Source organism: Dipteris shenzhenensis, chromosome 9, assembly GCF_047967505.1.
Source record: "Dipteris shenzhenensis isolate YYH24624 ecotype China chromosome 9, Dip_SZ_1.0, whole genome shotgun sequence".
Lineage (NCBI taxonomy): Eukaryota > Viridiplantae > Streptophyta > Polypodiopsida > Gleicheniales > Dipteridaceae > Dipteris > Dipteris shenzhenensis.
In genome coordinates this window covers 34,982,419-34,996,022 of record NC_141604.1, presented here as the reverse complement: position 1 = coordinate 34,996,022, position 13,604 = coordinate 34,982,419, and the positions used below count along the sequence as shown (strand labels likewise).

At 40.9% G+C, this 13,604-nt stretch overlaps 1 protein-coding gene across 1 annotated transcript in view; it reads right to left on the bottom strand.

The window, feature by feature from the left end:
- Nucleotides 1-558: 558 nt before the first annotated feature.
- LOC147898569 (protein REDUCED WALL ACETYLATION 4-like) overlaps nt 559-13,604 on the bottom strand; it is a 29,691-nt gene continuing 16,645 nt past the window's right edge. The window contains exons 6-16 of the mRNA XM_087378735.1: nt 6,021-6,179; nt 4,178-4,327; nt 3,792-4,047; nt 3,395-3,510; nt 2,804-2,890; nt 2,523-2,611; nt 2,332-2,394; nt 2,132-2,188; nt 1,893-1,989; nt 1,239-1,391; nt 559-1,047 (exon numbers count right to left, since the gene is read on the bottom strand). Coding sequence (XP_087234861.1) covers nt 1,039-1,047; nt 1,239-1,391; nt 1,893-1,989; nt 2,132-2,188; nt 2,332-2,394; nt 2,523-2,611; nt 2,804-2,890; nt 3,395-3,510; nt 3,792-4,047; nt 4,178-4,327; nt 6,021-6,179 — 1,236 coding nt within the window. The 3' untranslated portion in view covers nt 559-1,038. The remainder of the gene's footprint in view (nt 1,048-1,238; nt 1,392-1,892; nt 1,990-2,131; nt 2,189-2,331; nt 2,395-2,522; nt 2,612-2,803; nt 2,891-3,394; nt 3,511-3,791; nt 4,048-4,177; nt 4,328-6,020; nt 6,180-13,604) is intronic.

Sequence of the window (13,604 nt, the reverse complement as noted above, 5' to 3'; positions counted from 1 at the left end):
GCCAGCTGTGAGAGCGTGTACATCAGCAATGCATAACAAATAGATTCCCAACAGCCGAGGATACTAGGAGAACAAGTTTACAATGCGTAGCTGAAAAAGGGTAGATACTTTGGCATTGCTATTCCTGCTGATATTTGCTGTTATGTTCCCTAATCACTACACTTTGCCGGGACGCATGACGAAAGCACTTATCAAGCAAAGCAGTCTTCCAGCTGAACCCTGATACACGAGTAATTGTGGCAATGTGCCTCAAAACCATTTGTTCCGCCTGTCTTTGCGATGCTCCCAAATTTCAGAACGATAGTCTGAATGCAAAAGCCCATGTAGTCTGGAAAATGACTGTAAACTCACAGATAACTCCAGAGGTTGAATGTGATAATAATATTGTAAAATAAGTGGGAATATCAGGTGTGAGTTTACAAAGTTGGTGAGTCATCCTGAATTCGCTTGAGCCATTGCCATCTTGAAATTCTGCAATGCTAAAACCTGGAATAAATTGACTTCTTTCAAATTTAGACGACATGCTGGGTTTGTGCTTCTGAATAGGATTTTGTGCAAATATGAACACCTTCAACATCAGAAGCTTCATATTCTAGAAGCAATATCAGGGCATGGTGAGGCACTGTCGCCTACACTGTTTGCTGCATTAATGACACATTAGCCTTTCAAACGTTACAAGAATCTGCAACAGATACATTCTGATGTGGAAGCATGATTCCCTAATCCAAAAGGAAACAGGCAACATGGGTAAACCAGTTGTCATGCAGGATAAAGGTCAACTTTTGAATAGACATAAGATCCATGTTTTTATGGAAGGGACCTTTGCTTTTATTGAGAGAAACCTCATGTATACATTACTGCATACAATTAACATATCAGGTGGAGAATATGGAGTTCCACCTCTACAACTTTTCCACCGATTGCACCCGCAGAGAAAAGGGTTTGCAGGTCTGCCTACTAAATAAGTCAAAATAGTCGTGCAACAGGGAGCAAATCTCACAGTTGCACACATCGTTCCATGGAATCAATGAATCGAACTCAAAGTATCTGCATTGCTCAACAGAAAAATTCTGTAAGCTTAGTCCACAAAGCCGATGTTGATAAACCAAGCTTCTGTTTGAGATCATTCCCATTACTGTGAAGATGTGAATGAAGGAAATAATAAAATCAGAAACAAAAACAGACGATTGTAATTTGTATTGTAAGACAATCCCAATAGTGGTAACATAGTCGAATACCTGGGGAAGCTTGATTAGAAGGAATGAAAAACCATAAAGAAAAATAAATACAGCTGACCCTCCCAATGCTATGTGAAGGAGTCGCTTATTGTCTTTGCTTGGTAAAAAGGCAGACTTCAATTGCCCAGTTAACTCAAAAAGCCTATATGACACCTGTATATCCACATAAGCCCTCCGTTACATCCAAAGTATACACTTCTATAAATGAAAAGGTTCTGAATGTAATCTGCATATTAATATAATAATTTGAATTTTCCAGGACAAAAGGGGGGGATGACGAAGACTTTCTCCATTCACAACATTCAATTTTAGATATTTTTGGTGCTTCAAACCAATGAAATCAAATGAGGAAACACATTCATGTCAGGCCGATCTTCTTTTCTGTGGCTGAACCATATGTGCACATCCATGACATTTCAGGGTTGTTATTTATTGTCTTGTACTAAATAAAGCTCACATGCAACAACAAGTTTGCTATCACCTTCGCTGCTCTTCGATATTCCAAATTGAAATGGGAAAAGGAGGGGGGAGAAGGGGAGGGATAGAAGGAGATCACTTAAAACAGAGTTGGTGATTTCTAAACCAGTAGATAGTTTGGCTCCATTGAAACCAGGCCTGATTTCCAGAATTTCAAACTAGCTAAAATTTGCTTACCAGTAAGTAAATAGAAGATGTCAGCAAAAAGTTCAACATGGGATACCCTGGAATAAGTGAGAGTAGCAACTTAGGCTGTCCATTTGGTATCCCAGTCCTGACACAAAATATCATCCTTTAGCCTTATTATCAAACCAATGTTCCATCCTTAAGATGATGCTTGCACAATATCTTGAAAAAGACAAAAAACTTGCAAGGATTAGCCTTCCAGGCATTGCTGAAAAAGAGCATCCTATTACCTCAACCAGATATGCAACTGGCCAATATATGTTTCCAGAGTTATCTTTCCAAGCCATCTAATTCATCTCAAAAGAAAAAAGATTCTCAGTTGTAAAACTCTTTAAACAAGGGGTTTTACTACTAATGCTTGATCTTCTCTTGGAAAAACTGGTCTTGTGAATTTTGGTAACTTCCAGTTGAAAAACAGAAAAATACTCACGCAAACAACGTTAAAGAATAGTTCCGAAAAGACTGAGTGAAATTCCGAAGGATGATGTATACACTGCACAGGCACAGACATAGTCATCATATCCAGAACAGGAATAACGTATGTGCATGTACTATGTGAGAAAACTTTATGCATCTAGATACAACAAATATTTCAAATCAAGAACGGCAGACTTATATTACGTTATTGGTATCCAGGAAGTGTATGGATGAACCCTATTGTATGCATATTTGTCCAGCTTGTAGATATGCTCATACCACAGATAGCCCGCCTGCAAAATATTGAAATCTCAACATCTACAAAAGAAATTTCGCACCACACGAAGTACTTTCCCAAGAAGCATTTTAAGGATACTCTCAATATGTATAAGCAAAAGATATAGAGCCATTGGAATTTTCGACATAGTACAAATATAACATTCTCGGATTATCATTCATGACTCGTGACAGAAAAGGAACCTTACCGATACACCGCTGACAACAATACATGACTTTATGGCAATCTTTCGTCGAAATTCAGCCTCTTCAAGTTTCTCCATCCATCTCTCCACCTGATACTCTAGAGCATATTAGCAAAGATAATTGTTTGGGCTCTAAGCCTGAAGCAACAACAGCAGCAAGCTATTTGCTCTACAATTACTATATAAACCTTATGGCATTACTCTTTGAATACAAAGCAGTTTTTCTTGCCCAGAACCTCCCTTAATTTAGCTCTTCATAGTTTTGTGAAAGCTGCTAAAAATTCATATAATTGCAGACAAGTATAGAGATGTTGTATGAAACATGCACTTTAAGATTGCTCTCTAGGCTTTTTTAAGCACTTTGGGAAACTATAGGGCTTCCATCAACGTCTATTCTGGTCCAAATTTATGCAGTCCAAATTGAAAAGTTCCCTGGCACTGTCTTTTTTTTTAAATAGTGCTTTTATCCTTCAAGAGTGCTGTATTGTTCTTAGTAGCACCACTATTGAAGACAGATTCCTATAATTACATTTATGGGGTATCGTCTTAAACAAATTTTCGAATGCAATACTAGAAATTAAGATAAGGATGCACCGTTGGGTGGAAGTAAGCATAAATCATGCCCACAATCCAAACGTAACGATCAAGACCAGATCTGAAGTGCCATTCGTGCAATCTAGGACTATCTGGATGCCTAGGATCAGTGTAGCCTGCAAAACCAACATTGACCCCAAAAGAGCTTGTGTTAGAAAGTATATGTTAATACTCCTTAAAACCAAGCAACTATGGAAATTTTGATGGGTTGACTCTGGAAATTTTGATGGTTTAACTTCCCTTTTACAAGAACTGAAGTGAATTGGACATTAGCAAGTGTCTAATGTAGCCCAAAATGCAAGTAAGATGCAATTCTACAGGACATTAAACATAAATATGCAATTCTAGAAAACATTAAACATTTAACGCCAAGTCAAATTAGTTACTCAGAACTCACCAAGTAAGCCTGAGAAAGGGCTCCATAAGATTTCAAAGACGCCGGGCACTTCCCAAAGGACAATGACTACAGCAAAGCATGATGCGATTTTGATAGCCATTACAGACCCTGATTCGTTGTATTTATGGAAGACTCCAAGAGCTGTGTATACCATAATAGTGAAGAGTGTGTGCATGGGACATATATAGTAGAGCATGTAATCATTGTTGAGTAAGATGCAGCAGAACAGCACAAGAAAGTTGAGGCGCCACATCATCTGCATATTGCACACAACTGTTGGATTCCCTTGATCCATCCATGAGCAAATTGATTACTGGATTACCAAGGTTCTACCCTACTATGCAGCCCAATTTAAGAAATATTCAGTAATTGGAAGTACGAAGTACCTGACAAAAACGGCCAAGACTGAAATCCTTGCGCACATAATAGTAAGAGAAGTTTCCAAATCCAGTCATCCAAACATATGCTGCAATAAATACTCGAATAGCATTGTACATCTCAACTGCCGCAAAGTAATGATACATTAAGAACAAAACCTGCATCAAATGAAGTCGCAGTAGCCTGTCAGATTGACAAAGCAATGGTACATAAAGAACAAACAATTGTACTAAATAGCCTATCAGACAGACTATGCACCTTATTCTGAAAGGGTGAAAGGTCCGTTTTTTAAAGTAGCTTCATAAGACTAGAATATTATCCAATTTTTTAGAATTTGTTTTTGTGTTAAAACAAGCAAAGATCAAAGGAAAGAGAACAAGAGACGAGGAAATTGCAGATACTATGTTTTAAAAGGTTTGCTTCAATTAAGAAAACCTTAAAGAGATGTTCACTTGGCAAAAGTAAGAAAGGAAAAGCCGCTCTTTATAAAGATGCTCATGCTATTGCAACATGACAAAGAAAGGGCCTGCTACATCAAAACTTGAAGAAGAAGCTGGAGAGGGCTTGCTAATCAAAACCTAAAAGAGAAGAGAGAGAACTTGCTAGATCAAGACCTATAGGAGAAGCAGGAGTCACAAAATGTTACAAAGCTTCACACCCAATATGATCGCCTCCAATGAAAAGATACCTCAATGGCTATTAGCAAAGTAGGTTCCTTGTGAAACTAGCATGCCCCCTTGTATAAATATATAAAGATGAATCCAGGACTTTCCCAAACTCATCCTTTAAAAACACAACATAGTGCAGTTTCAATCTCACAATAGTCACTCATAAGATTGAAAAACATAAACTCCATCACCCATGGCAGGGACTAGCTACTATGACATCCCCATTGACGTCATCAGCATGCCCCCTTGCATAAATGTCCTTTTTCCACGCAATCAGCAATACAACAAGTGGGATAATTGCTATAACCATTCATTCATACTAATTAAGAGGGGCGAGTCTTGGTCATCCTCTTCAAAATCATGGGTTATAAAAGATGCCACCGTAACAGGAGGAGCTCGTCATGTTTTCAGTTTCCTTGAAGATCATGCAATCAGTGAAGAAAGAAGATTTCATAGGACTTGTATCAAAATGAGCATTGGGCTGATTGGAATCATCATAAAGACATATACATACTCCTTTCATACTCTTGGGACTAAAATAGCCATAGGGTTTCTGACCGGTAGTTCTTTGATCAACTAGAAATATCCTCTACATTGATCTCACCAAATGGAAAACATAAATAAATCTCTTAGTACTCAAGGATGAGAAGCAAGAAAATTTGGGTAATTTTTCAAGAAATGCAACAGGTGAAGCCCTTTTGTCTTAATGAACATTTCACCATGTTCAGCTACCAAATGAAAAAATGAACCAGTGAGATTCATAACGGTGAGTGAGGCCATCCTTGACAAAGGTAATGGTGTATCCAGGCTACCAGGAGTGAGGAAATACTACATGGTATGGACCATGTCAAGAAACCAAATCTGTGAGACAGCCCTAACAACCCAAGGGATGTACATATATGGTGGCATGGATAGGTTCTGCTGGATATTAGACGGGTCATGTAAGAGGTCTGGTTTTGGTTGTACAAGGTGGGAGGGAAAGAGCTGGTTTACTTGGAAAAACTATCAGAAAGTGAGATTTCCTGACCGACATGTAATTATTTGTATAAATAAGAGGAAAAAATAAGGAATTATAAGGGAAACATTCAGAAATTCTGAACCTCTACCTAAAAGAAAAGAAATGAACTAAGCCATTAAGGAGCGAGCAATAAGACAGATTTTAACTAATAAACAAACATACTACCTGCATCCACCCCTTCCATTCCTCCGTCTGGTGTCGATTTAGATACAGTATAAACCTTCCAGAAATCGCTGACTTCTCCACATGCTTCTTCAGAGAAGTGACAGAAGAAACAATTATGAGCAACAAATACAAGAAGAGGAAGAGGTCCCGATTGTAGTTCTGCACAAAAAAAGAAGCCATATGTTTATCACAATGAAAACTCCAAGGTAATGTCATACTAGAAAAGAAAGTCTGCAGACTGCTATTGCAAAGTCCACAGAGAATGAGTACATAACATGCACTATAGCATTCATAATCCATCCTTACAAAAGCATACAGTTCAGATAAAAAGGAGTTGCCCCCATTTTCTTTTCACATAACTAATCTTCGTCAGCCCCCAAAAATATCCAATCTTAATAAAAGATTCTATTAAGCCTACTCAAAGAGCATGCATCATGCATTTATATGCTGCAACATTCACAACCAATCCTGCAAATGGTGATGTTCTCATACAAGATCCCTATGCTTTGTCTTCCTATATATCAAACGACCGGCATAGTACCCTGAGCAGGCATGGTTTAAAAGCATGGTACAACTGCAACTATACATTCAGAAGGAAAGTGCTTCAAGTAAGTATACAAGGCACAAACCTTTGTTATTGAGAGGCCTGGAGCTTTGTTCTCTACGCAGAAAGAAGATGCAGTCCTTCCACCCCAACTTAACACAAGCTCCTCAATGATGATAGTGCTGCTCGAGCTGTTCATGAATTGGTTGCTAAAGCATGGTGGAGGAATACAAAAGGGTGGGCGTAGAGCCTTCCTTCCATGCACTTCATGGGTTACTATCATGCTTAAATGCCAGCACCAATCCACTCTCAACTACATGTAATGTGGAACAACTTCCTCATGTCCCATGTGTGCTTTTGGCAACAGCAGATGGCTTATTTCAGTGGCCTCAATTTTAGGAATCAAGCCTTCCGCTCCTTCCACATAGTACACTAGGTAATCAGCATCATATTCAAATTGAGCTTGAAGTTGTTGTATTGGAATTGCCAAAGGATGGGGATTCGGTGCTCTTGGGGTATTGCTGCGGATTTGGATTTTCAAGCAATTGTGGAGCTTGGGTCTCTGCAACAAGCTCGCCCAAGTCCCCAATGTTCGATGTGGATTTGGGTGGGGAAAGGCAGTGGCTGCAATGCCTGTGAGGGTTGGGGGTTCTGGGGGAGCTCGTCTTCTTCCCCAGCCACCATAGCTAACTAGGTAGTGTGGATGTCTGCACCAAGCTTTGCTGCTACCACCATGGCTTCTCTTCTCCACAATCTTGACAGTACGCTCAGGTGTGATTGATACATATTCTTCTTACTTCAGATGTGTCAATGAACTTTACAAACGTAACCAAGGGCAAAATATAAACAGTAATACATGTAAAACTCCCCAATAAAAATACAGCACCAACAATCCATATCTCCTCAATAGGGCAAAACGCAAGTTCATAATGTGCCCACTAACAAAACCCAAGCCAAACTGACCTTGCTTACCCTAGGCATCCTATACGCATATGTCAGTCCACATTTGACATGTATACTCCTCATATTGCTGAGCATGAATAAGATACAATCTATCAAGCCTAGCCCAATATTCTGTAAAAGCATTATGATGATATGTAAATCCCAAAACTGAAGGGTGAGTTGCTGTCCATAAATCTGTGGCACGAAGTGATGAAATCATATGTTCCCATTGCTGAATTCCAGAGGGCAGCATATGGGAATTATGTGTGGTATTGTTCTTCCAGCTAGGAGAATTATTGAAATCACCACAAAGTATAGCACTTGTGGACCAAGGATATTGCTTTATGGAATCCCACATTCGAGCTCTACAAGCTGAAGTTTGAGAAGCATACAAGGAACCAATTTCTAAAATCTCTCCATTGATCATGCATTGGATAATCATCCATCGGCCACATAGATCATTGTATGCTACATATGGCTGCAAATCATGTCTGGCTAGAATGCACACCCCAGAGAATTGATCAGAGCCTGCATAAAATATATCATATCTTGAAAAGAACCCATGCTAGCCAGCAAAAGAATGCTGATTATGCTCTTGCAGACAAACAACATCTGGATGAGTTTTATTTATATAGTGCCAAAGGAGCCTCCATTTATTTTGGTTGCAGAGGCACTGTATATTGTAAGAAACACATTTAAGAGAAGCACGCATGAAAATATGTACAAGAAATGAGTAGTCCTCAGAAAGAAAAGGAGGCATCATGCCTCTACCATTGCCTCAGGGTCTTGCTAACCCTTAGAATCCAATTCCCTGACCAGATCATCTTCTTCACAAAGCGGAATACCCTTCTTGACTGCATTAACCCATGCTTTTGAGATGGGGCTGTCAGAAGAGGTTGATGGTTAACTGGATTTTCGTCGATTTCTCCTTCATTTATGCACCAAGTCATCCCAAAATTCTTCAAAGGGTAGCTCTAGGTGTAGAGTAAGCTTGGCTCAGAGGAATTGCAAGGTTGTGGACTGAGGTGAGCAACATTGTAAAAGTGGCGCGGAATACACAGAGAGCCAGTGCGCAGACATGGCGACGTCTTTCATCAATCCCACCAGTCAAGAAGGTCACCCAGAAGTAAGGAAGATCTGGCTGAAGGGGCTCCTCAAGACATTGCATGGATGGAGAGAGCAGGGCTTCCCAAGCTCAAGGTAGACAAAGGAGAGATAGGAGGCATTTGAGAAGAAGATAACTATCTGATCACTCTCCACTTTGGCTGAACTTTTCATTTGGCATGCCTCTGGATGATATGCAGCTCTCTTTAGTCAGACACTTACAGGTCAATCAATTATATCTTTCTCATGAAAAATTACAGCAAATGATTCGATTGGCTTGCAAGCCATTGTTATCTCATGCTCAAGAGGATATTGATTTTGCTTGAAACTCTTTTGTACACCGCATTCAAAATGTCATCAAGGAATATGGAAGATGGTACATGGCAGAAACCAAGCATCATATTCAGTGGGCAAAATCACACAAGCAGTCCTTGGTCCAGATTAGCCATCAAAGGTCCCTTTCTGATTTTGAACAGAGTTCATTGTCTTGTGCTTCATCCATAATTGATGCTAATGATAAACACAAGCTTTCCAAATGGCAGAAAGGGCTAGAGTTAAGCCTATGCTAGATAAGGGCTGTTCCTCAAAATCTTTTTTTCGGAATCTACATGCATATCGACAAAGTCAATCTATCATGAGAGTCAAAACATCAGATGGTATTTGGACCCAAACTTTATCTCAGCTAGAAAAACAATGTTTGGAGCATTTTCAGCTGCTTTTTTCTCAGCCATCTTCTCTTACTTTTCAGGTTGAATTGGCTCGGAGCAAATTTATTGATCTTGTTACTCCTATTATTTCTTTGCCAAAAGCTTCATTGCTGGAAGTGTCTTTTCAGATAATGAATTGGATGATGCTCTCAAATACTTGGGTAAACATAAATCCCCTGGTTGGGATGGTTTGACGGTTGAATTTTTTGTGGCCTTCTGGGCTGAATTGAAGGGTCAAATCTTGAAGCTCATTAATGTAGCCTGGCAGCATCAACATCTTCCTTCAGCTTGGAAGCATGGTCTGGTCAAGCTTGTGCCCAAAAAACTCCTATGTGAGACTATGGCTGACTGGAGGCCCACCACTTTGATGCCTGTTATATATAAGCTTATTGCTATTCTTCATGATGGTCTTCATCCCAGGCAATATGGTTTTGTTCCAAGAAGGAATATACATGATAATATCTCCAATACTCTCATCGCAATGGAATATGCCAAATATTCAGATCAAGATGTATTGATCATGCAAGTGGAAGTGGCAAAGGCATTTGATACCGTACAGTGGGATTATGTCTCTCAAATCATGAGTAGCCTTGGTTTTGGGCCAAAGATAGTTAATGTCATTTATTGGCTTTACTCAGATGCCACTGCTCAACGTTTTATAGGGAATCATTTGTCTGAGTCTTGGACTCTGGGACGGTCAGTTCGACAGGGATGCCCTCTCTGTGCTTTGCTCTATGCTATTGCTTCACATCCTTTGCTTCTTTATATGGATCATCTGGTTGATACTGGAAAGCTAGTGGGGCTTCAGATTCCTGGCTCGCGGCCTTTCATTGCACAAGCTTATGCAGATGATTCTTTTTTCATGCCAAATAATTGTCCTCTGGAGCTTCGCTTATTGATGGATGCCCTTTCTGATTTTGGGTTGGCAGCTGGTCTAAATATTAATTTTCAGAAATCAAAACTCTTGCCTCTCAAGCATTGTGACTGGCATGCTCTCCTTTGGCCAGGTCAGATTATTCCTCCGGAGAACATAGTAAGACATTTGGGTTTTCCAATTGGCTGGAAAATCAGAAATAAGCAACAAATGTCTTGGGTATTCAACAAAATTCAAGACAAATTAGAATATTGGAAGATCTCCACTTGGCCTTTGCATGTTCGGCTTCGAATTGTCCAGTCCATTGTTTTAGCTTATGTCCAGTTTTACTTGCCTTTATTACATTGGTCATCTCGAGATCTCTCTTCTTTTATGTCTCAAGCCATGGAGATTTTTTGGAAAACTAAGCTTCGTAAAAAAGCTTTGAGATTGCTCAAAATGGACTTGCTTTGCTCTCCAAGAATGCATGGAGGTTTGAATATTCTAAACATCAAATTTCATGTGTTGGTAAGAAAGATCACTATGCTTAGGGTTTTTTTCCAGCAAGAGCAGCCATGGTCCTATTATGCTGGCATTTTTGTGTGGCCAGATGCGCACAAATGTTTATGGGCATTGGCTAGTAGATCCATGGGAAGTAGTACTTGGCAAGTTTCAAGGTAAAATACCTAGGTGCCCATTTTCTACTGCCTTGATTCAAAATTGGAAGCAAGTGCTCTCTGGCATCAAATGGTCTCCCCATCTTGCTTCTATCGCTTCATCTCTTCAACAGGAAAGCCTTCATTGGAGTGCTGTTTTTACCTCTCCTCTTGCTATACAACAACCAATCAGAGCTTACAATCTCATGAAGTTGGGCATCCGGTTCATTGATGATGTGATAGATACTCAGGGGCGTATTCTCTCTTTTCCGACAGCATGTCAAAAATACAATCTTGGGGTGCATCATCGACCCATATGGAAAATTATTGCAGATCTCTTACTCCCTTTTGTTCCCATTCCATCTTTGGAAGTAAGAAACACACTTCAAGATTGGCATCTTCAGTCTCCAAGTCCAGGATTATCTTCTCAGCCTTTGCATCTATTGACTTCCATACAGGCTTATCGATTGATTTTACCTCCTCCATGGATTGCTCATCATGCAAATGCTCTTTGGCATCTGAATAAGTCTTTAACTTGGTGGAAAGGAAAATTGAAATTGATATGGAAGTTGAAAATGCCATTAAAGTAAAGACTCTTTTTCTAGAGATGTACTGTTGGTATTTTTCCAGTGGGAGTGAAATTGGCTCAAAGAAGGATTACCTCTCCTCTTTGTCCACAATGTCATCATACTCCTGAGAGTATTCAGCACTTATTGTGGTTTTGTTCAAATTCCAGAGACCTTCTGGACAAGATCTCCTATTTTTTATCTCTCACATTTCCAGCACACAGGTTCTCGAGGTTTTTCTGGATGTTTGGCAGATTATCAGCTTCTTTGTCATAGTATTCTCTTTTCTTTCATTGGATCAGATACTAGGCCTTATGGACCCTCTGGCTTCAACGAAATCATGCATTTCTCAATTCATCTCTTCAGCACCCTTATGAGTTCTTCCGGGCCTCATTGCGACAATCCTTATATGATGCCTTGCATGAGGAAGATTTGGATGTTTCTTGCATTCAGCTTTTCTTTTATTGTTTCTGATAAATAGGGCATTGGCTCTTTTCTTGAGCACTGCCCTGTTGTAAAATGGATGTTTCATGATATAATGTTTTTAGTTCCACCAAAAAAAAACAAAAAAGTGTGTGTGTGTGTGTGTGTGTGTGTGTGTGTGAGAGAGAGAGAGACTGCAACTGAGATTTCCTCAGGCTTCTTTTGGCAAGCTTTTCTGGCTATTTGGGATTTATCCTGGACGGCTGTATTTTGAGCAGTTTTACACTGGGTTCGCTACTAGGCACTCTGGACTCTCTGGAAACATAGAAACCACAGAGTCTTTGGTGATCCATTTTATTCTCCTTTTTTTTTTTAATGTCGTTCTTTGCAGCAATCGCTTTTTGATTGCATGCAAACACGATGCATAGATCATGATGTATATGTTTCTTACATGGAAATCTTATCCTGATGTACATTTTCAGCTTACCTGCTTTTTTGGGTTAGCTTTCTTGTACTATAAAGTATTCAAAGTTCTCACCACACAAAAAAGTGTGTGTGTGTGTCACAAACACACACACGCACGTGTGAGAAGTGTAGCGGATCTGGACAAAAATGTGGGGAGAGAGAGAGAGAGAGAGAGAGAGAGAGAGAGAGAGAGAATCTCACACACACACAACTGAGAAGGAGAGGAGAAAGCACAAGAGACTGCAAGGGATCTCAGGACAAAACACCCAAGAGTGGTGGGGAAAACCTCTACTATAGATAGGAACCAATGCTCCAAACTGAGATACAAACGAGGGAGTGGGGGCCTGTATATAGGCAGGGTCCCCCCCCCCTAGTCAGCTGCAACAAGGGGGACAACCAACCAGCAAGATGGGCATACCCACCTCCCCTAGGGCCAACCGCACCCTCCATCCTACAAGGGCTGCTACAGAGCCCTATAAAGGGCTCTCCCTCTGCTCCCAAGTGCGCCAACTGAGGCATCTCAGCAAGCTTCCCTATAACAAGGCTGGCAGCCTACAGGGGATGAACCCTTGCCCCTCTGCCTGACAGAGCTGCTTCAAGAGGGCCGACCCCCTCCAGCCCTCTAACAAAATGCCGTGCAAACAAATAGAGGGGGCTCAGCCCCCCGCTTATGGGCCTACCCACAGGGCGAGGAGGCGGACCTGACCTTTCAAGGCCTCGTAAGGGCAGGTCTGCAGCTGCAGGGGAAGGCACACAGGCCCACAACACTGCTTAGCAAAGTGCACCACAGCAGGGGCTGACCCTTGGTACCCACCAAGCCTAGATGGAACCAATGTGGGCAGATCTGCCCTACCCTACTCTATGCTCAAAGGGGGCGGGCACACCCACAACACATGCCCTCACTCAACCTACCCTAACCTCTCATGGGGCAGGCACACCCACAAGCAAGGCCCTCTCTCTCTCAACAATGTGACATTAGGAGATGTTGACCTCCAACAGCCCCTCTCAGCTCTTGGATGGAACATGATGGAACAACTGGAGGAATCCGTCATGTGATGCTCCGTCACTGAAGACTGCCACAAGCATTGGCGAAGAAGCTCCATCTTTGCCTGAACCGTCTCAGCACGATCACAAAAACCTGGTACTATTGCTACCAAGACACGGGTGTTAGGTTTACTCTTCTAGTCCGGTACTAGTACAATAATCCAACTGATATTGCAGTCGGTGCAAGGTCTGCTTCCCTGTATGGGCACTTGTATCTTAGAGCTATACAACCCTCTCGAAAGCCGCCTCCCAGGTCCAAACTGATACACTATCCCTAGAT